General features: G+C 46.3%; 1 protein-coding gene across 5 annotated transcripts in view; it reads right to left on the bottom strand.

Annotated features, from left to right (window-relative positions):
• Positions 1–7,127: 7,127 nt before the first annotated feature.
• Positions 7,128–24,614, bottom strand: part of lab (labial) — a 74,009-nt gene continuing 56,522 nt past the window's right edge. For all 5 annotated transcript variants that reach the window (XM_084607221.1, XM_084607219.1, XM_084607220.1 and 2 more), the window contains one exon: positions 7,128–13,082. In XM_084607221.1, the coding sequence (XP_084463347.1) occupies positions 12,733–13,082 (350 nt within the window). In that variant the 3' untranslated portion in view covers positions 7,128–12,732. The remainder of the gene's footprint in view (positions 13,083–24,614) is intronic.

Genomic DNA, 24,614 nt, shown 5'->3' with positions numbered 1-24,614 from the left:
CATTATATAAACACTTGGAAGCCTGTACTGGTGCACTATTTCCATCTGTCTTCCTTTTTACTTGCCCTTTGTGCAGTGTTATTTTTATATGTGAATTAATTACTCCATAAGCATGTTTTGTGAGACTTTCTTCGTGAGTAACTGATTACAAGTTCTCTTTTCTATGCAGGTCAAATATGTGGTACATCCCTGCCCTGACTGTGCGGAGAAGATTATCCAGTCCCTTGCTGCAACTTCGGTGTATAATGAGGTAAAATAAACACCATGGTATGTTATCTTAACCGATTGTTCTGTAAATTCTTTTTGTTCACTCTGCAACATAACTTACGGCTTGAATACAACATGACACAGCCTACCTCACCTGAAACATTGCTCACTGTCACACTCCAGACGACACAAAGATATTGCAATGTTTCAACATAATCTTTCCTTCCAGAAAATCTTGAAATGTATTGGTTAGCTTTATTCCTGCTTCCAGTGACCAAGTTTACGATGCAGATTGGTAATAGTACTCTTGTGTGGATAGCATATATATACCACAAGATGATGCTTAGATACCCTATGTAATATGGCATTACTTTAAACTGCTTGGAGGGCAACGTTATCCTTCTCCTGGTGGTATAAGCTTGCACCATAAAGGTGCAAAACTTTGCGCTCTTTGTCGTAATATAAATTTATACTCTAAAATGGTAACTTTGCACCTGTACATACAGGATAAGCTTACGTTGTCAAGGTGCAAACTTGCACCTTTGATGCAAGGGTATGCTTATGCCATCGACAGACTAAAACATAGGCCTTTATGAAAGGTGCAACGTTATGCCTAGGTAGAATACAGTTACACTGCTTGTGAAGGTGCAAGTTTATGCTACCAGAAGCGTAATGTTACACTACATGCAATGGTATAAATACTTAGTCTTCCAAGACACAGCGTAACCTTACCCCAAAAAGGTGTTAGCTCAGCGACAAGCAGTTTACCCCCCAAAAAGACTAAGATCACACCTTTTTTTTTTAGAGTGTAGTGTGCCCAGGGATGCCGCAGTGGTAGCAAATAGGCCTGTTGTCTGCAGTGCGCCATGGAGATGGTGTCTGACGCAAGGGGGGAGCAAACGCTGTTGGTGCCGAACGCATAGGGGGCGAAGCATAGGCATATGCTGGCTCAGGAGGTGGACTTGAAGTAACTTCGGCATATGAGCGACGCAATACCTGGGGAGGAGCCGGCGCGAATGCTGGAGCATAGCTCAGTGGCGCAACGCCGGACGATGAAATTGTGGGCGTGGGGAACGGCATTGAGGGTGCGACCGGAGGTGATTGAGGAACAGAATTAGGGAGGACTTCAGATACATGCTGTTGGATTGCACGGCGAAGCTCCGGAACAAGGCCAGTTGGTGACGACTCCTTAACATATGGCTGCAGGGACAGTTGTCGTGCGACCTCCTGACGTACAAAAGCCTTGATGTTTTCAGAGAGGCTAGATGACTCCCTCTCCGCGGCTAGTCCAGCAAGTGATGCTTGAGGCTGGCGAATCAAAACACGCTCCTTGCGGAGTTCGTCGTAGCTTTGACATAGGTCGTAGATTTCCTTGACCGTCGTGGGGCCTTTGGCGACGAGCATGTTGAAAGCGCCGTCATCAATTCCTATGAGGACATGACGTATCTTAACGGCCTCGGTCATGGTCGGGTCAACGCGACGACACATATCAACAATGTCCTCAATGTAACTGGTGAACGTTTCACCGGGTAGCTGCAGTCGCGACCGAAGACGCTGTTCCGCGCGGAGTTTTCGGACGGCGGGGCGGCCAAAGACATCAGAAAATTTCGTCTTGAAACTCGCCCAGGTAGTAAAGTCAGACTCGTGGTTTCTAAACCACAGATTAGCGACGTCGCTCAAGTAAAAGATGACATTGGTGAGCTTACGGTTGTCGTCCCAGTTATTGTGACGGCTGACCCGTTCGTAAGTGGTCAGCCAATCGTCGACGTCGTCATCGCTGCTTCCACTGAAGGTAGCGGGGTCCCGTTGACGAATCGCACCTGTGCAGGTGACGGGCGGAGGTAGGTGCAATGAAGTCGGCTCCGTCATTGGTGTAGTCAACGTTCTGCTGCGAAGTTCCAGGGCGAGATGAGTACAGGGAACCTCAGATTGACCTCCACCAAGTGCGATGTGGATTTAATAGTTCGTTTGAACGTCTAGCGCTGCCAGTAATTCGGGCAGAGCAGGGTCGAATTGCCAGCCGCAGGGCACAGCTTCAGCACGAGAGATGGGCGCCGGAGCCAAGCGATGGTGATGGCGATGCCGCAGCATTTTCCGTTCTTTGTCTTCTTTACAATATATATATATATATATATATATATATATATATATATATATATATATATATATATATATATATATATATATATATATATATATATATATATTCGTTACTTCATGCTATGTGGGTCCGCTCGTGTATCAGCTCAGTAAACCATCATGACTTCTAAGCGTAATGTGTGAAAATTTTTTACACGACGAAGCGTTCTCCGTTATATATTTTGGCTGCATGCACCTGCATATAATTTACTTCATTTGAAGCGCTTGTTTGGAGGTATATTGTGTCACTGCCCCCAGCCCAATGGCCCGATATTAACATGCCTGCAAGTGGACGGAGAGTGCACGTCCCCTCCTGTACACGGCTGCAGGTATGTTTTGCCAGTGGCTGCATAACTTCGCCGAGATTTTTTTTTTTTTTTCCCCATCGCTTTAGAATCCGCGGTAAACTTTTGCTGCCGGCTGCCCATAAGAAGGCGAGAAAAGATGGCTTCTTTTGAACGCATAACTTTGCATTCCTCTGTATATTTGTGGCACAAAATGAAGTTTACTCTTTCTGATGCACGAGCCACTGGGCAATTGTCGAAGCAGGCTGGAAGAGGTAGGAAATAGATGAAGAAAATGTCTCATCTGTGCGAGTGATGAGGGCGTATATACATATATGTCGATCGATCGGCTTATTGGTGGAATCGTCGCTTGAACGTTGTTGATCTTGTTGCAATTTGTATCCAATACAGGCTGACAATGATGCCTTCTCACGCACACAGGCTTCGCATTGAAGTGAGTGCGTCCTCTAATGTATACATACATCCCTAGAGACCGTTGATGATTGGTCTTTACCTAGATCAATTATTCGACCATCATATGAGTGCCATGGCATATCCGTGGTGTAAATGTCATATAAAGAAATGACACCAATCGAGTTGTGTCTTCAGTTTGAATGCCGTTCCCTTCGAGCCTCGTAAAGGAATTTGCTAGGAATCGTGTCATTAATACAACTGGCAACTGAACGTGTTCGTCGGAGTTCATCCACCCGTGGAGCGCGTGCCGCAGCCACCATTTTTGACGCACAGCAGAAAATCTATTTTGCATTAAATTGCTAAGTATCTAGGCAATAATAATGAAGCAATCGTAACTCTCTCTAATACTAGCCTATATTTCTTATTTAAGAGCCGCCTTTATGGCGGGTTAAGCGGATTGACAACGACTTAACCACTTTTCCGCATACCTATAGCCAAGAGCTATATAACACGACGATTCAGTGAAAGGGCCGGATGCTTTCTTCTTACGCTTGCGATACTCTCGAACATATTTACGTATATTATCTGGCAATCGTTCGTTAGGACGTCGTTTATGCCTCGGCCGGTGCCCAATCCCGCTCGCCCACCAGTACGCCGAATCTCGGCTGCCGAATACGGGTATTCCGCCGGTTCCGCGTCTGTCAATGCAAAGTTGCCTCACGTCCCCCGTGTCCTCTGCCCTGAGTCACAAAGAAGACGAAGCTGCTATGGTGCACGTCAGTTAGGAGTTCTCGTGCTCAGTTGTAGATGTACAGTGACGTGGATGACGCGATGTTCATTGTGGACGAACTCCTTATGAAGCTGCGAAACGAAGCCATCGTCCACATGTAGAAAGCGTATACCATGGCATTACTCGTGGACAATATACAATGCCGATATTCAAAGTACGAAGTTTACGTCATGGTGGAAATTTTCAAGTGTCTTCCCGGGCTGTAAAGGAAATGAAATGTCTCTCCTAATGTGCACCTTGTTTCTTCATTGGTGATTCAAGGCGATTCTTGGTGATTCGAGGCCTTCCTGTCTAAACTTCTTGCGGTGATGAGTAAGCGTAATTAGGCTAGAAACTGAAATGGCTTCCTTAACCGCCGGGAACGACCTGAGATCGAGTTAGTATACTTTACGGACTAACTATCAGTTGTTAGAAGCGCAGCCATTAGTTCCAACGGAACTGAGTGCAAAGTAACATGGGTCACACTTTATCTCACTGCAGACTGACAGTTTCGTAGCGAAAGTAAACGGTGCAGTCAGTGCCATTTTTATATCTTTTTATGGCGAACGTTACATTCGGCAACTGCACACAAAGGAGGTTGCGTTAAGCCACTCAAAAGAACCTCTGGCCAATATTTTTTGCCCAAGCGTCCTTATTACTGACCAGTACGCTGCGCACATGCGGGCGCGCAGAAGTCACGCGCGACGAGCGGCTTTTTCCTCCTGTTTACACTCCTGGCTTCCTCAAAATCAGGAAAGACACAGCAGCGTGCATGGTCGTGCACGGGCCGATGCGCCTGTGTCAATTCGCTGCATTTCTTCTTACGGTTTTATTTCTTTCAATCCTTTCTTCCTTCCCCTTTGTTTTTTTCCCTCAAAGACACGCACATGCACGGTGAAGAAAGCGCATCAAGCCCCTCAATGCTTCCAGCTGAGCACACGAACGCATGGCTCCGTTGGATGTGTGTTCACCAGCAGTTTTTACAGACCTGCATGGTGCTTGCAAGCTGTTCAAGCAGACGAGATGAAGTCATCTCACCATGGCAACCGACTGCTTCAACGTTTCCATTCACTTTACGTGTCAGAAAGCGCTAACTTTGAGCTCTGTAAAAGGCTGAGAGCAGCCACTCTGGTCAGTGCATATATATACATGGTATAATTGCGGCGAGGGCTGTTAGTGTACGGGGTGTCAAGCAGTAGATGGATGAGAGGAGATAAGCTAAGTCTGTGTGATTTTACAAGAATTCGTGTATTCACTCCATTATCACAATGCACGGAAATAAATTAAAAAAAGTGTTCTTTTTGTTCACACGCACTCCTATTATGAACCACTCATACGTTGAGACAGCTCGCTAAGCTAGGCTTAGGCATTCGCAGTGCTTCCTGGAAGAATGCATTTATATGAGGCGACATACATACGCGTGCATACTTCTAGACAGAAGATTTTCTTTTTTCTGCGATGGGACTATATATATATATATATAGTCCCATCGCAGAAAAAAGAAAACGTTCGGCGAATTATAAACATTGCGAGTAGTATATGCTGTGCCTATAGAACACTATGCTCAAGGTACAACTGCCTAGCCAAGGGTCTTTACACGTGCGCAGTAAGATGACTTAGTACTTTTCACACGTGTTTTCAGTACGACCAAAACATGCGTGATGCTTCAGGATCTTTGACGCCCTGCGATTTTCGGCAGCGAAGACAGCGTTATGTGGCTGCCCGCATTTTCTTTTTTTTTTTTTTTTTTTGCTGCTGTTTCTGCCAGACATGGCAGTAATTGAATAACAGTAATGAAATTACTGTAATTTAGGTACTTTTTTCGGTAATTTGTAATGTAATGGATTACTTTTTTGGGTTGGCAATTTAGTAATGCAATGAATTACTTTTTGGTAGTAATTTCGCGGCAAAAGTAATTAATTCCTTTCGAAATTACTTTTACTAAAGTGCCCCACTACTCCTTCAATAGACAACAAAGCAGAGTGCCGGGAAAGCAGCAACGACGTGCGACAAGCCGAAGCCAGCGTAACAGATCAGCAAAAGGAGGCAGAATTGAGCAGAACAGTGCGTCTGAGACCTCGTGCGTATCATGGTCATTCTCCAAGCAGCAGGATACAAGGCGTCAAGGGAATGCCGAAGAGAGAGATGGTGCAAGAAGGCTTGAGTTGAAAACTAGTTGGGAGCGCGGCGCAGTGGCACTCCCTGTTGTGTCGGCTAGGGCACAGTGGTGCCTGGTTACACTCGTCACCACGGGCTAGGGAGGATTGGGCGAGGGTCCATGGCGTGAGCCACCGCGGCTTGAGCATTACTGTGTAGTGCTGCTGTTATCAAAAAAGTAATTAGTAATGTAATTTAATTCTTTTTCAAAAGTAATTTTACCGTGTATGGTTGCTGCTGTTTACAGAGTACGATCTGCTTTTGGTCTTCGTGTTCGGAGATGGCGCGATTATCGACAACTCATTATGCATTCATTACTTTGCTCAGGCAGTTTCTTCGACAACAAAATATAGAAGTAAAGGACACTTCGATAGCAGAGACAGCAAAGACATGTGCAGAGCACAGTGTTGCTGTCTCGACGCTCCAGGAACACGTGCACAACACACTTATATTTCTGACTCTCATCTTTTTTTTTTTATTCAGTCGTTTACAGAACAAAAACGCCTCCTCGCAAAAACACAATAAGTTAAAACGAGAAAGTGCACTGGACAGGCTGTGAGCGGAAAGTAGTTGAACAGAAAACGAAGAATAATAAAAAAAAAAAAAAAAAACTACAGATGGTGTAGAGATAGAGAGGCATATATGGCGAAACAACAGTGTCCTCACGTCGCATTCGAATTTTCCTTCGCACATGCTGCCCAACTTCTTTTAAGAGAGCGCCCTAAGGCTTGTTTGTACATCAGAACACGCCCTGGTGCGCATTAAAAACATGAAACGAGCAACAAAAAAAAAAAAAAAAACTAAAGTTTAGGCGTTCTTCCCATCATCATCTTGAAATGTCACAAAGTCACTTTAGACACGACGAGGACTTAAGGCCTGTATTCAGATACCCTGTTCAAACAGTGGGCCCTCGGTAAAGGCTGATGCCGTCTGTGAAGAAAAACAAGAAAAAGAACAAAAGAAACACAAGAGAGAACTGCACGAACGACTCAGCCTCCCCGGAGTCTCACGAGGCTATAGAAGGCGTGTAGAAACTGTACATAAGACGTCATAAAACCTGTACATAATTCGGGGAAAGTTCATATATGTATAATGTATATATTTATAGACTCCTTTATTTATATCTCTAAAGTGGAGCATCTAGAAGAAAAAGAAGCTAAAAAAAAAAAAAACGGCCTCTGCGATGCTCCACGACCCTGATTTCTCCGATTCGTTTTGTCCTGCATACCTGTACATATCCAGCTGTTGCGCTTGTAGAAGGCGCCTTTGTCGAACGCCGCGCGTTACATTGTCGTCGTCGTCACCCTTCAGCCTTCGCGTTTCAGGGAGGCTTATCAAAGCATGGGCACTGAGATGCGATCGGGTCGCACAAAGCCCCTATTTACACTGAGCAGTCAAACAAACACTCGTGAGTGGCGTTCTGTCAAATCGCGCAGCGCCCCCCGAAGAAACATCATCGTGCCATTGCCCCTTCGGGCCGAGCTGTACACCGTTTTACATTTGTGCGCCTTTAACAAGGCAGAATGTGTTTTCACCTCTTTATGTCCGGGTACACTTGTAAAGTTTAAACAGTGACAGCGTTTCGGAATTCTCGAAAAGCTTGCCTCCAACGCGGATTAGATTCTCCATAGAAAAGTGCATGTATCGCTGTGAATATTGCCGGACTATGCTGTACTATTAGCAGTCTCGTGTGGTTAATTAATGAGCAGGTTTATCGGAGAGACAATAGACCCAGTTCCTTGTGAGGCGTGTGGGGCGTACGTGTTCGAGAGCTGCAGGTGCAAAAGCTAGTCTTTTCATTTGTGATAGTACGCTGTGTCGGACCACCCGAATTGCGTTACGGCAATGAGAAATTATAAAATGTGCCGCATTTTGCAAACGACTGACTCTACGCAAGCGATGTAACGATAACTAGTTCACGCGAGCATTTATTGTGGTCGGCTTAAAGCTCATCTACACCTGGAAGGTGGCCAGCTAGGATGTGTGCAGCATACCGAAACATCGAAGCACATAAAAAGAGAAATAAAAGAAAACTTCGTCATGTACGGTATTTTGCTGCATTAGCATATCTATGTATATATATTACCCATTAGAAGTCACAAATATGGTTTCTCCGATCAAGATATTTCAAAGCACTTAGATAGCGTGACCTAAACGAAGGTTTATGTTCAGACGGTTTATAAAACAAGTAAAAGCTGCCGAAGTGCCTGAATAAAACGATATACCGGTCACTGCGCAGAATATTTTAGATCCCACGAATTTGGTGACGACCAACACATTTTTTTTTACTGGACAAGCTGAATCCAAACACGGAGCTCCGAAGGGCTTTCTTTAGCTCACTCATAATTAAGGCATCGATTATATAAAAGGAGATGACAGCTACATGTGATAAGTACGCTTGTGCCGGCACGGAAATGTTACAGTGCTTTGCTCTCAGTATACTCTTTTCGGCTGAATGAAAATTTACGCCCATACTATACTGCTCGCTGTCGCCCGGAAATGGAATACCAGGTCTCAGTGACCACAACAATGATGACATGCTATGCTTTTGAACGAAACACTGTTTCCACATTCACACATTGGAAATGTAGATTTTATCGCACCTTCAGGCACTGCATTAGGTGGAGCACAACTTGTGATTTCGTTTTGTTTTTTGTTTGTTTGTTTTTTTTTTTTTTTTTTTTTTTTTTAGATAACACCACGCTGCACGCACTGGCCTACTTCGGGAACAAATAAAGTCATCGAATTACAGGGGCAGGTAATCCTCAGCTGTCAGTATAAAAGTGCTTTAGAAAATATAGAGATTCGTAAGTAGCGCAAGTATACCGTTAACAGGCATGCAGTGTTCTATGAATAAAACGTCTTGCTTTATAAATCTACCTACAAGCAGCTTGAGTGGACACCTTGCGGTAGACAGGCGCTCCTTAAAGCGTGGCACAAAGCACAGGTGTCAACTGCTACATGCACAACAGCCTCCTGATGTGCCGTGGATGCTGACAGTGTTGCCTGGTCGGGTATCGATGCTAAATTCAAGTTTTGCCATAAACAGCCATGGACCCCAGGCTGTCTGAAGATGTTCAGTCTTCACAATTACAACTGCACAGAACCAGCTGCTAGGTGCATAAACGATGACTAAACGAAACAGCAGGAATGCACAGAACATTTGCTTCAATCACATACACGGGAAGTAGACCGCGCGGCATTCTAGAAGGCGCCATATCGATAGGCACCGACGGATTTAAGTACCCATTTAAGAACTATACCTCGAACTTAAGTTTCTTGAGCCTTAGGCTATAATATCTCTTCAGCCAGTGTACGCTCTGATTGATGACCAATTGTGTCGCTAAAAAGGCGTTCATACTCTCTCCCAAGACATATTGCCGCACACTGTAGCTGTAGTGGTCGGAGAGGTATGCGCTGTATTACCAGCATTTAAGACACTTTTCTCTCCACTGTCTTTTTTGCACGTTTTTGCGTTGCTTGGCGGGTATAAAAAGAGGGAAACGGCTTAGTACCCGCGTTACGAAAACTATATCAAGCAGGACACACGGAGGAGGGTGTGGAAATGTGGCTGTCTTTACGCGAATCGCCAGATCTTGCGAAAGTGCGTACTGATTTTCGTCCGCGTAGCATCAGTGCCCGCAATCATCTCAACACTTCAACTCTCATCACGAAGTTGCAGATCCGGGTAGAAAATAATGTTTGTGACTTGTAATATCAGCAATCCGTCGCCAATGTCCTCACTTATACACTGGGATAACTTAGCCTGCTTGTGATCAAAACACGGTGTATAGTAGCTCACACCCAAAATCCGAAGGACCTGGCAGAGCCCCCAAATTGTGTGTACTGGCCGCCGATCCGCAACTCCAAAACCTCGCGCGGTGAATGTAGATACCCTGTTGAAAGCGACGTCGACATAAGCGCCGTCGAGTTTATATATATATAATATAGACACTGTATAGAAGACACTGGTTCTGTCTCTCCCTATGTGCATGGTAGAATACAGGCACAAAAATAAAGTTAAAAAGTGTCACAGAAATCTGGCGCAATGTACAAGGGTTCGCCGTATCGCCCCGTCTTGAGAAATAAAAGCACTTCACTTCCTGAATAACGGCGGCCGGGCCACACATAGCAGAAAGAGTAAAAGAAAGCAGGATGGTCCCGGCTGAAAAAGAAACAGAGCAGAAATAGATCTTGAAAAAAAAAGACAAGAAAAAAAAACAAGCAAAGTTCAGAACAGACATCGAAGAACATCGTAAGACGCAGCAGTTTGCATGCGAAAAGAATGTTCGAATGGATCACAGTACGCGTACACGCGTTTTCTTCATCACTGGTAAGTCTGTGCGTGTGCGCTCGGCGGAAACACTGCAACAACACAAGGGGGGACGACAGTTCGTCGCGCTCCGTGGGTGTGCCGTTGTTTTCTTTTTTTAATTCATCGCCGGCGCTTCGTCATTGTCCCACGTGGATTTGGAGGACGAGGAAACAGAGGGATGGGGGATGCGCACAAGTGGTGAGAAAGGGAGTACACGAAACAGTTTTTCTCTCTCTCTCTCTATCCTCCGTTTCCCTCCCTCATCCTCGGGATGGTGCTGACGAACGGAGGAGGAGGAAGAGGAAGAGGAGGCGGGACATTGCACTTTGATGAGCGAAATTGCGGCTGCTCCGTCGGGAGCATCGCCGTCTTCTTCTTCGGGCTGGTTTGCCTTCCTCGGTCGCTTCTTCTCCTCCTGTGTTTTTCCCTCGAAGACGCAACACTGGCCGGTTCGTGGGGACGCTGTGCAGACGGCCTTCGCGGCAGGGCGCACCACCACCACGCTCGCACTGACTGCCCTTTGCTTTCACTCTGTCTTATATCTTGCTGGCGAACTGGAACTTTACGAGCGCGAAGCGACAGTTTCGTATAGAATAATGTTTGGCTCGTGCGCGTTTGAGAGTAGCACATCGACGGAAGCTGTCGCTGGACGCCCATATAGTTTCCCCTCCACGAGACGAATTTTTTTTATGAGCTGTAAGAAGCTGTGGACACGAGTAGAAACGCTTGCGTGATCGAGGACTGTTTCGGTGCAAGAAATGTGACGAGGAATGGTGTGGCTGTGCAAGACACATTCCTCAGTAAACCTCAGCCATAAGTCGGCAAAGACAGTGCCCGTTGTGGCGTTTTTTTATGACAATCTGAACCAGTGAGCTTTCTCGCGCAGAAAAAAAAAAAAGAAAAAGAAACTCCATGAAATCACATCTGCGAACGGAAGATTAGAACGAAACACGACAGCGTTATGCAGTAGGTGCGTCATGGCGGCCAACTGCACTCGCGTTAACCCAAGCTTCTTACGTTCATATTCAACACCCAGCCATAGAGTGAAACGCTTATTTTTCTTTTTTGCCCTCACTGCGGAAAGGTGTATGTAAGTAGTCTACTGGGTGCCCAAGGTCTGCGGCTACGCTGCCTGCATGCCTACCCACTAAAGGCTACGTGTGTCACCGTGTGTGCATGGAAATTCGGGGTTTCATCATATTTCGGATAGTCACTCACTCGTATACGGAACGACCTGGTCTCTCTTGGCAGTTAACAACCAACGCGACGTTGAGTCGTGACAGCATCTGCAGTTTCTTAGACAAGAGCTGTTTCGTTTTTGTTTAGTTTTTGGCCGCCGCCGCATCCTTGTGCGGGGCCCCCGCGTTTGGAGGGCGCCCGGTCGTTGCGTGTCGGAAGCCCGCCTCCTCCTCTGTATGTGCCCACGCGAGTCACCCACAAGAGACGGCTGTCAGGAGCGATTGGATGCGGGCCTCTGAGATCAAACTGGTCCACTGGCAAAAATAAAGAAGCGATGAAACTCGGGCGGGGCGTCAGGGCTGCTTCGCCCACAGGGGACGAGCGTTTTCTCCTCTCTTGTTATTTATTTGCATTTTTGCTTGTTTTTTTTTTTTATATCGTGTATGACTGCAGCCTTCCTTCTCTCTGCCATCTCGTTCGCGCTTTCCGCTCTTGGTAGCCGCAATAGTTGCTGTAATGAAGCACGGCTATTAAATCGTCGCTCGTTAAAGCTCATTAATTTTCATCGAGGCAGTTGACTCGATGGTAAGTGCAAAGAATTAAGGCTTCTTTTCCATTGTCTGCTACTGTGCTAGATTACTGAGCTATAGGACGCTGTCTATGCCGGACGCCGTAATCGGTGATGGCATGGCACGACGGATCCATCAAATGTGCTGTCACGTTTTTCAAGCCCTGCAGTACAAAAACCACGACGCACTTTTTTCAAAGGGAGGGTGGTCTGACAAACTTCACGAGTACGTCGTATGGGCGGTCAAAGACAAGATTTCGCGAGAAAAAAAAAAAAAAAAAAAGTTCTGAAGGTAGCACTTAGGATCATTTTTCAGAAGTAATTTTTTTTTTTCTTTCCAGCTGGGTGTTAGTTTCGTTTTCGAAGGTTGGGATTGGGAACCAAGTTCGCCGTGGTTGAAGTTGCGAGCGAGTAGCTGCACTGGTGTTACAACGACGCGGAGCCAGAGCTACACCTGGGATACGCCGGAGCTACACCGCACGTGCATCGAGGCTGCACTCGAACGACACAACAGCTACACCGGGAGTACACCGGAGCTGCACTGTAACTGCACTGGCAGTGCAACCTGGGCTTCGTGGGCGGGTGGTGGAGCGCCCCGGTGGGGTCCGGGAGAAACGCGTGGCCCGCACAGCTGCGTGGAAGAGACACTGGCCCAGGTGGTCGCCGCATGCAGGCAGCTTGGGCCGCACGCTGAGGCTCCTCACTGGCTGTCCTTCTGCTGGGGCGACGGCGGCGACAGCTTGCCCCCCGGAGACAGCACGGGCGCGCCGTCGGACGGCGAGGACTCGGGCGGGATGAGGCCCTCCTTCATGCGCTTCTTCTGCTTCATGCGGCGGTTCTGGAACCAGATCTTCACCTGCGTCTCGTTCAGCTGCAGCGCGGTGGCGATCTCGATGCGCCGCGCTCGCGTCAGGTACTTGTTGAAGTGGAACTCCTTCTCCAGCTCCGTCAGCTGCTTGGTGGTGAAGTTGGTGCGGCCCGTGCCGTTGGGCCCGCACTGCCCGCCGGCGCCGCCGCCTCCCGCGAAGCCGCCGTACTCGTGCTTTGGCACTGCGCGGAGAAGAGAACGGGGCCGAGGTTAGGTCGCCCATGTGGAGGACACACAACAGGGACCCTGCTGCATCTATGAGTAAGAGGAGGACGCACAACAGGGACACCCAGTATATATATCGGGTTGTATAGCATTGAAGAATTGATAAGGCGCGTAAAGAGGAGGACTTCAATTAAAGAGGCAGATTGATATACAAGTAGAATCAGGGGGATAACATAATCGCTAAAATGGGGAGCTGTAACTTTATTAAGGAGCATTGGCAAGCTCTGTGCTGAAACAGGAGTTACCGGCGTATAAGATCTCCCACCTGACCACGTAATTAAATACGCAAAGTCTAGGTTCTTAAAATCGCTCTGCCTTTTCTGTTTTCGTATCTAAAACTGTTTACTACATTCCCGAACGTATTCAATGGGGGGCCAAAAGGGGCTCAACTCCTTCCTCCCGAAATCCAGCCAGCTTTATCCCTCGATCTTGGGCTTAACACAGCATGCTCTTGATGGAAATGACAAGAGAACGTCTTATTACCGGCAGGAAATTCTTCGAGATATTGTATACACTGTTTCGATGCTGTCCTGTTGCTCAGTCGGCCACTTAGTTCTAACAGATATTTTTTTCCGCTGAGACTTGAGCCTAAACGCCATGCCCAAATTCCCTTGAAAACAACGACAGCTCGTCCTTTACTTACAATTTCTTGATAGTCCATACGCTGCCACAGACTTCTGTACAAAGGTCTATGGACTACCTATATATTTATGGTCATACACTCTTCTTAGACTTATCTTTATACATAGACTGCCCAAAGATCGATTTAAGATTATCATGGATATATTTACAGGCTGTCTATAGACAAAATGAAATGAAACCTGTTATAGATTTACGGGCAGTGTACATATAGGTTTCTTGTAGATGAACGGAAACGAAGAGGACTATATACATTAGTCCGCGGATAATCTATTGTGTATATAGACAAAAGCAATTATAATAGCAATAATACATACAAATAATGGCAACAAAGTCTATATACCATTTTATCAGTGTTTTTCGTGAGAACCTTACGAGTTTAACTTGTGGGAATATTTACAAATTCAGTTTTCTCAGTGATAAATTCTTTTTCTGCAAACCTACGAGCGTGAGCACAGCCAAAAAGAACCGAGGAATTAGTTTTTACATGGAACATATATCGCGAGACGTTGCCCTGAGTTCCCCTTAATTAATTCAAAGTAGTTCGTTCTTCAGCCGATAAGTATTCGGCGAAACATTGCTTCACTTGTGACACGAAGGTCTTCCAATCGCATAATTCTGACGGCTACTTTAGTCAACTTTGTTTCGTAATGGTGACTAATTACGCTCTTTCTATGCGCACGACTGCATTGCCTCGTTCAGTTCCTACGCGTTTAATTGGCACTAAGTTTAGACATGCAACCCGTAGTGCAAAATTTTTGCTTGAAAATAAATTTCTGTTCTCTTCTTGTGAAATGCGATTAAGCTGCATTAGAAATTATTCAGTGCTGATGTCTCAGCATTATTACGATAAATCTGAAAAGTAAAAAAGCTGTTTTAAGATTAATTTTTATTTAGAGATGGGTCTGTCAGCGTCTTGCTCGCAAAACAAATATGCTGTGCCCATCAAAAAGCGAGTATAGGGTAAGGTGGGGTAAAATGAGACGTGGGGCAAATGAGACATTTCTCGTCTGGCGGCACCTAGCATTCATTCCTACACAAAACACTGAGAAGTTATACGGCATGTACATAATTTTTGCGCGTCAGAAACAAATTTACTAAGCTATGAACAGTTTTTGTGCGGAACTATTGTCAAAATATCCTTCGTTACGCGAATACACTATACTGCGGTCTAAAATTAAAACTCTTCCTAGTGCTGCGCATAGTATCTCTTGAGACAATAAATACTTTCCGCTCAAAAATTAACTGCCACTGCGGACTTCAAGAAATCCTAATCCGTCAGACTTTCAACGTAAAACACAGTTTTACAATTTTCGAAATTTCTCACAACTGGTCCCGACAGTCAGAAATTATTGCATCGAAGCATCGGGATTTTGCAAATGAATGCTGAAAAAATCAGCTGATCTTTCTTCTTTTTTTTTTTTTTCGAAATTGCACCTGGAAAGACAACGCAAGTAACAAAAATCACCTTTTTTCGGCTGACAAAACCTTCACGAGCAGGTATAGAAAGGCGTGCTACTAAACCAGATTTTGAAATATATTTACAGCGCTCATTCGCGAGCGAGAAAACGTTACCTAGTTGAGATATGAAAGGTGATAAATTTCCCTGAAAAGAATAAATTCCAGCTCTCGTTCTAGCAAACTCTTAGAAAAGGTCGCGATTTCGCAGTGCGCCTACTTGCGGACATGCCATGATACCAAAAAGCGTAAATACATTCTCAAGCATAAGTAATAGGATCAGTGTGATTTCATCGTCGTCGAGTGTCTCGACTAGCAGCAAGAAATGCGACTGATTATAGACAATATCAGCTTTGAATTCCGGCTGTATACCTGGACGTATACACCAGCGCGACCTAACCCATTTCCATTTGCGCAACTGCTTCACTGAAAGCCTAAGCTGGTAAAAGAGGGCCCAGTTCCGGAAGTATCTAAAGCAGAACCTCTGAGAAATTACACGTTTTTTCTTTTCTCTCGGCGTCCCTTGTTCGTGAATTTGATCGCTTCGCTAAAAACCTGTCAGTGGTTACAGGCTGGAACTGAGCGAATATGATTGCTCCACGTTTAGTTTGGAGCCAAGCAAACATTCGCTCCAGTGGCTTGTTGCCACGTATAGAATAGCCATACTTATGACGACATGAACACGAATACAAGTTGCAGTACAATGGCGCACCGAACGAGGTAAACACGTGCATCGCCCCGGGGATATAAGCATCGACGCAGGCTGTGCATGCTTTCTTCATGCGGGAGTGCGGAATCACGCTTCCGTGCCTTCTACATAAGCTCTTGTGAAGTATTCACTATGCTGCATGGCCGGAAACGGGGGCCATACAGTGTACAGTCATGAGGACACAGCGGGTATATACGAACCTTCCGTAATATATCCGCCCAATGTGCCCGGCCACGCCACTATACCGCGTGCACGCGCCGTGGGTTCAATTCACGTACGTGCCCTTGACTTCGGGGTTCAACGTCAAGGTACTCGTGCCATATTTGGCCGGGCAGCTTCCTCCCGGACCAACATCCGGATGCACCGCGGTAACTCGAGGTCGACGTATAGTCACGATATCGCGCGTACGAGAAATGTTTACCGATAGAAAAACGGATGTGCAACAAAATTTGCATGCAGACGTTGTATCAGTTTCTCAGTACACAGGATCTATAGCTGAATTGCTGCTTCTGGACGAAAGAGAAGGCAATAAGCAAGTTTTTCTGGTTGACGAATCAATGACTATATTCTATTTAGTATACTGTGGGCCTCTTGAGTAAGTGTACATGAAGTAACAGCTCATTAGGCAAGAATTAACAATATCATCAGAACGACCAGCAAGGTCTCCATTGGATCCCCATGTTGGCACATGGCTTGACGTCAATTTGCGAGCAACTTGCCAATTCCAACACTGTCAAGCTATGTGGTTTCGATGCTAAGTTATTTATCTTTTTTTTCCTTTTGGTGCATAGTAATTCAAGTATAACATATAATTAACGAAGCAGTGAAATGCATCGCTGTAACCAATTCTGCTCTATGGAGTGTTTATAGAAAAAAGAAATAACCCTAAATTATGAAAGCAGAATCTACAAAATGTCTATAGAAAGTCTATAGACCGTTTTTACAAGGGATTGTTTGCGCCTATTACGAAAGCTGTGACACAGCTTCACGAAGTCCATACACGGCCAGCATCCCCTGATCCTCGTCGATCCGATCCTCATCCCTGCGATCACCTGGTGGTGACAAACATTGCGCTCTTTCGAGAATGTCGCCGAACCTCTGTTTGATTTTGCACTGTGAGGGGATCATACAGGAAGTATACAGCGCCTGGGGTCGAGAAACAAAACTGCGGACTGTGTTCGTGTGTTTTTCTGCCTGTGCGGATACGTCTTCACTCAACTTGGAACAATTCACAACATTTGTTATTTCACATATGAACAGATCGGCGGGTTAAGAACTTGAAAACGACAGCTCAGGGCTTCTGAAAAATCTCGCTCTTCAGCCCACACACATAGCATTTGCGCAACGTTCAGGGTGCTGGTGTTATAGGCCTGACGGCATCCACATGTATAGGTATAGAGAGAGGACGGCTTCGATGAAGGCGGGCAGGGACACACAGGAAAGCCACATGTGCGCCGACGCATGCTGCCATTGGCTAGGCAGAACGAAGCGGAGCTTATGGGATGCGCGCTCCGAGGTTGCCGTATGCCGCGACGGCGCTGCATGCTGTGACGGCCGAGCCATGGGAGCCTCTAGGATGTGGCGCGAGGAACGGCGCGGCGCCATGACTAATGGCCGGCGCGTCTTCGATAAGCTGGCTCTAGCGGCTTCGCGGCGCAAGGACGGGGGAAGGGAAGCTGGTTCGGAGGCTGCGGTGCGCGCAGCAAAGATGGATTTCCCGGCGAATGCGGACCCCCCAGCCTCTGGGTTGTGGATCACACCAACGGAATGAAGGATCTGGGGTCGCATCGCTCGGGTCGTCGAGCTTTGTGGCCGAGCTGAGCTTGGCGCGAGACGCACGCACGCCGACTGGATGCACGCGGTTGCAGCGGCGGTGCAAGCTTTGCTCGCAGAAGTAAAAGAAAAATAGAAAAAGCGAAGCAACGGATCATGTGCGGCTCCTTGGGGAAGCGCTGGAAACAAACTACGCAAACAAAACAAAACAAAAACATAATTGGCAAGCACACACGTCCGTAAGAAAAGGCCAGGAAAATGTATAAGCAGTTTTGCCAGTTATACGCTTGATGCGCTGTTAAGGATTTCGTGGCATATTTACGAGACATATAATAATAGAAAAAAAAAAGTAAAGTCAACAGCAAAAGTTTGCGGCTGTGTATAGGGAACAAATTGCTGCCTGCTCGGTCAGGCAGACAAATCGCTTGTTATGTCTGCAAGCATTGTTTGCAGATTTGCATGCTTCGTACGCTGCAAGATGAATACGAGGCACCTGGGCCGCAGGACAACGCTACAGTACATTTCTTCCCTATGGAATCTCCCAATCGGCGCAGCACTTATTCACTCGGGAAGAATTGCTGAGTTTATTTCAAGAAGCAAATTTTGCGCTCTTTCTCTCTCCTTTTTCCAATATGGACATGCAAATACATCTCCTGAGTAGATTATTCATGCCGGGGTGTGTGTGGGGGGGGGGGGGGGGGGGGGGATACACTAGTCAGCAAATCGGGTGCAGAAACGCACTGATGCGGCTGGCTCTCGAGCATGCCCGCGAAGACTTCATTGTAAAAGCCGCTTCCCTGACTTGTAGCTTTCCCAGCACGCTTAGAAGTCGTGAGACACAGCATACCTGCAGGCCTGCCTATGCACAGGCTCTGTCTGCCTTCCGCAACGTTGTGAAAAATGAACCAATCAGATTATTTCAAAATAGGATGGGCTATTTCTGTACCTCGAAATAATGCGTGCAAACTCGTAACTGGTGTAGCGGGCGGTTATGTACACTCTAGTACTACATGCAGCTATATATGATATATATGTGTAATGGAGCTTGTAGGAAAAGTGTCCTATAGGTCTGTTAAACACATTTCGGGCTGTAGAGGGTGGCCTGACATAGCCTGGAGCCCTCTTCCCGCTATCCAAAGTTAATTATTTTAAAGCGTAATTAGCAAACTTTTTAATCACTGGCTTTAGGAAGAAGGCAGGATTCAGCAGTTGTTGACAATCTTTGAAAGACAGCCGAGTGAAAATTTAACACCAAGGTGTTGTTTACGTAAAGGGGCTTTTTTCTTCTACAAGCCTTTGAAGTTTACCGGTAGAACAAAAAGCTCCCATGTGAGAGTTGTGCTGCTTGAGCGCTTCAATACGATTTTCGGGTGGTTACGTCATCCCCTGGGGGGCTTTGCGTGTTCATTTGGCGCGGTACGTTTACCAGCAACTGGTCACGTGACAGCTTTCTTTTAAGGCCCATAAATAAAGTTGCGAATGTGGTCGCTTGGTGCAAACACTGCAACCATCTGTTTGAAGACGCTTAATACAGCTTCTCAGTTGGCACTTTGTCCCTCAAGCCAATAATAAAAAGTTAGCCAATTATTCGTTACTAATAGTAAACACTGAAGAACGAAAAATACTTCAGACTAGGCCACGCGACTGCCAACCACCATCCGTTACATTCAATAATGAAGGGAGGGGGGGGGGGGGGGGGGGCATAGGTTACCATAGGTTACCCCGCTTGATTACATGTTTATAGCCATTCGACGATCGCCACGGCGCTGTCGTTTTACATGATGCAGTTTGACATCTGGTCTGAAAATGTTTAGATATATGTATAACAGGCAACGCTGGGATGCAAAAAAAAAAAAAAAAAAGTCAGAGTTGAAAGTTATTCTTGTGATATTCCGCGAAGTGCCCCGACACGCGCTCCAGAGCTGCAAAGATGGCGAGAAAAAGTCAGTCTTGAAGTGGCACATATATATAATAAATCAAGAGCAGGTGAGCCACGATCAATAGATAATGGCTCACCAGATCATGAGTCTACAGCTGAACCGACACCGCGGAGATAATGGTGCGCACGATTCGGCTGATATGAGTAACCTATTTCCAGAAATTATTGCCCTATTAAATGTGGAAACGAATAACTCTGTCCTGTCATAAAATACAGAACACCTCGGTCACGCCAGCAACTTGGCTGTCCTTACAATCAAAAACCGTCGAAGTTATCGAAGCCTAGTCACGCACTGTGCTGTCCCGCGACCAGTTTATATATAGTCATTGAGAATTGTGCATGCGATCCGACAGATGGCATTAGGCGTTGCAAACAGGGTAGAAGACATAAATGGCAAAATTTGGATAAATTCTGTGGAAAAGAAGCAGATGTAGAAATTTATCGCAACTGGAAAGCGCAGATTACAAAAGAATCGTTCCTTGATAACTCAGCTGTGCCTTATACGTTTTGAAACTAGAGCTGGATGCCATAGAGCACGCAGCTACGAAAAGGAGTTTAACCAAGAAGATGACACGTGTAGAGCGCAGAACCAACTGAGCATCTTATACTCGAATGCGATAGTGATGCTGAATGAGGCTGTAGTGTAATTTAGCAAAACTCAATTAGCAGATTGGTGGCTGCAAAGCAGACAGATGTCGTAAGTGTAGAAATAAAAATTTAATAACTAAAATGGCGAAATAGTTGAGGTATTTATAACAGCATTGAAGATGTACGAAAAAAAAAAAGAAGAAAAGGAGCCAAGCATGGTGGAAACTGCCACAATCCCGTTTCAAACGGAACGCTCCTATAACCCATCTAATCCATCCATCGACGGGAAAGTTGCTTTCAGCAAGGACACTTGGACCGAAGCAGTCAGAAAGCGAAATGGCATGTTATTGACATAAGAACTAAATTTTCAATACAGAATTGTTCGGAAGAGGTTTTCAAGTGCAGTGTAGTCCGACACAGTCCTCAGACAGCAAGTACGCACAAACTGCTGCTCGACGTAGCTGCAGAACGCACAAGGGGACGAAAATGGTCTGAAAGCATCCACACTGCTCCCAACGAATAAGGTTTCGGTTTCTTCTCGTCTAGCAGTCTGGTGAGGTGTCATATTGCCTAATAAAATTAATTTGGACACCAAAGTTCATTGTTTAATACGAGTATTTAAGTCCAGCTGTTTTGTTTATTTATGGTCAGCTCGAAGCAGCACTCAATGTCCTTTGGCGTAGTAGTGGTCATTTCCTAAGATTAATTGCATCGAAGCCCACCCAGTGCAGAAGTTATTGAAAATCATTGTACGCCGCACCAAACAATTTCCATCACTGAGTTCGATGGCCAACCGCTCAGCAAGCACTGGAGTGCCGTTGTAACAGGACGTTGTATATCGCTTTGCGTGCAACTCGGAAATAGCGAAATTACGAGCATAAAACAACCGCGGATAAGACACCTTGAAGACAAATGATCGTTTTGCAACTGTGGTGATTTTTCGAATCGAACTCACCCCACGTGAAATCTCGTTTCAAGACTTTGGACTACATCACCCCCGTTGAAAGGAAAATAATATTGAGCGGTCAGGTGCTACCTTGAAACGCTGGTAATGACATTTCTCAAAGAAGTATTGAGTGTAGATAATTGAGCGATATGCATATTCATAGTGAAAAACCTGAAGTGCTATCAAATGACGATTCAGGAGGGGAGACACAGCGCTTTATACTCATATGAACGTTTTTCCTCGTGAAGTTTTGCACATGGCTGGCTGGTGTCAATTGGTTTTCTGCGTGCTTCTCAGGCCTCTGAATAAGCCACCCAGTTGCAGGTTTGAGTAAGAGCTGTGTCCTCTTCGGTGTCATGCTGTCATAGCACTGCAGCTTTTCAAGTTAATGCATGCGCGGGTTTCGAGCATGTTCTGAGTTAGTGTGCCTCTCGTGTCGTTTGATGTGCCCCAAGTGCGCGAGAAGGTGAATTTAAATACACTTATAACTCACTCAGATCTTAATGGTAACTTATCTTAGGATCCCGCGGAGTAGTCTCACCAGCAGCGAAATTTCGTTCTGACCATTTTCTCATTTGCAACGAGTTTCCGCTCTTCTTAAAATAGTAAACCAGTTAATCACTTCTACATTTACTATACCTCCATTAGAAAGGATGCAAGCGTTCTGCGTAACAAGTAACTGGTTAACAGTCAGCGAATTCCTCGGCCCTTTCTAATAATAACTTAGCCGCCGGAGCTCCAAGTCTACCACCTGGTTGTCTCTTCATGCAAAATGTATACAGAGCGTTTAGTGTTCAACCCTTTCCTAGCTGAAAGCACGACGCGGCGGTATAGTACTCGCCTAATATATATACACGTGCAGCCGGCACCAAAGCAGTCGCCACTGAACGACAGGGGGATGAAAGCCAGGGCGTGTTGAGCGAGAGTCTCCACCAGCCTGGGCGGGCCTCTCACAGCCCGACGCCTGCACGTCGTACCTACGCAAAACTGGCGCGCACGCACCTCATGTCACGACCATCCGCGAATAACGAGCCGAGCTGGCCACGCGCGGGAAAACAAGCCAAATCAAGCGAGCCCACTTATCGCCCGCTCTTAGACGCGCCACAGCCGCAGGCAGGGCTCCGGGCGTCGAGAAAGAGAGGAACGGGAATCCAGCGAGCTCAATCCTTTCGGCCGCAGCAGACGTGCCAGGAATTATGGGCTCCCATTAGGAGCGGCATCTGCGGCGGGTTCCAGCCCCTCGCCTCAGGCTCCCGAGCCGCAACACTTTTAGCGCGGGCCCCCACCGCTCCTCCAGTCTAGGGAGGTTGCAAGGGGGGGCGGACAGGAGGAAGAAACGACGCGTGCCAGCGCGCTTGTACTAAGTGCCAGCAGGAGGTTCTTTATGGCCTCTTAGAGATGCGCTGAGCGGGCCGCGGGCAGCTCCACCTTGCGACTAATTCTGTCGCTAGACTCGGGAGGAGGTCGCAGTTTGCGGGGGAGGTGGGGGGGGGGGGATACATCCGAGACCGTTTTCTGTTGCCCCCCCCCCCCCCCCCCCCTTCCGCCGTTCCCTGTGCTCGCGTCGTCTCTTCCTTTACACAGGCCCGAGGCGTTCGGAGCGCTCGATTAATCAAGTCGGGGGACGGCTGCGCATGATACACCCGGTGACTGCATCGGGTCTCGCGGAATTAATCAGGGCCCTTGCGAGACTCCCAGTCGCTCTCGAAGTGAAGCCAGTGGAGCGAATTGCGGGTTGTGCAGTAGTGGAGAACCGCGACGACTTCCCGAGATCTTCGAAAGAGAGGGATGGGGAACAGAGCCAGTGAGCGGCTTGAATGGCGACACGATGATCGTCCCTCTGGTTGAAGCCATTACATAGCTTGTTATATAGGGGCTTAATTGCATTGAAGTGGTATTTGCTCAAGCCAGTTGTGGAAGTGTGCACATCATGCGTTAGATGGCAAAGACCTAGCCGCTTCTCCGGCAGGTTATGGAAACTATACACTGCGCTAACGATCGCTTTCACGCAGTGAGAAAAATACACGCATGCGTATCTAACCTTCGAGAGATTTGAAAGGCTGGCGATACAATCCACGCATACATATCTATGGCGCTTATAATATGCACAATGCACACAAAAGAGCACTATTTGTGCCATAATCTTTAGTCGCGTACGTATGATACGCCTGTTGCCGTCAAGGCAAATTTTTTCGCTGTCATTGCATGCAAACATATCAGCTGTGAAAGACGAGCAGCGACGGTCGTTGCTGCCAGCATAAAGCCGAAATTCAGGTCTTATAGGTTAATCAAGATTTATTCCGATATAAAGTTACTTGCGGCAACAAAATAACAAAAGTATATAGTTACTCATCTGGAAGAAGTTACTGATCTGGAATTTTCGAAATAATTCAAGAAAGTATGCGGTCCGTGATTCATGGATGACGAGTATTTCATTGAGGTGCCAACGGAGAAAAAAAAGAAAGGATAAATCATTAGCACATATTTGTGTGAAAGAAAGCATGAATGTTCAGTATATAGTTTCGTGATCATCCACGTACGATGTATGTGATGAAAGGTTTGCTTCACCGAACAGCACAATGAATTCGCCTCCGCCTGCTGTTCCGTTGAACAAAAGCCCTGTATGAGCAGCGCTTATGCTTTTGCTAGCTCACTTTTTGCCATCGCGGCGATATCGAGATATATACGTATTAGCATCCGCTTTATATTAATCACGCATGGAATATATGCTTGTTGCCTGGCTGACCAGCTATTGGGACTCATATGAATATGCTTGCACAAATCCTCTCTCAATAGCTCGGTTGCTAGTGACTCGCCAGCGGCTATTACCGATAAATTTCCGCCATTCAAGCTATCCGGAATAAAACCATTCGAGAGAATTATAACGTTACCTCAGTGAACCTTTTCATGTTTCTATAGTGCTCAACATGGTATACTGCCGTCATCCATGGCATGGTTAGTACATGTAGAAACCATAATGAGCGAGTTTTCGTCGTTTGTCATTGTTTTGAGAAGCAATATATCTGGACCAACATGGACATGCTAGCTTAGCAAACGCAAAAATGCCAGCGCAACTTGACGTACATCCACCGTTCCGTTACGCGGTTAGCCCATGTAAATGTCAGTTGCGACGCCAGTGCTCTATTTCCTCGTTTATAGAGGGCGGCTAGCAATCAGTCTATGATCTGTAGTGGCTTCGGTAGCTTATTGTGCGATAACAAATTAGAATTTATTTTCTTCAGTACACCACGCTGTGGTGGCTCAGTTAATGCCCTCAACGTCTGCACCTGGCACGGGTCAAAGTTCTTGGTTAAAGATTTCTAGGTGGTCGATAGAAATCCGGAGCTATCCACTATACGGCGTCCTTTTATAACCCATGTCGCCCTGTACCAGCTCATGAGTACCTAAATCATCAGTACAAGTAATCGTTGGGCGAA

The sequence above is a fragment of the Amblyomma maculatum genome, chromosome 6 (genome assembly GCF_055883805.1).
Source record: "Amblyomma maculatum isolate TAMU_Amacu chromosome 6, ASM5588380v1, whole genome shotgun sequence".
Lineage (NCBI taxonomy): Eukaryota > Metazoa > Arthropoda > Arachnida > Ixodida > Ixodidae > Amblyomma > Amblyomma maculatum.
Note: the sequence above shows the minus strand (reverse complement) of the source record. Positions and strands in the feature narration are given on the sequence as shown.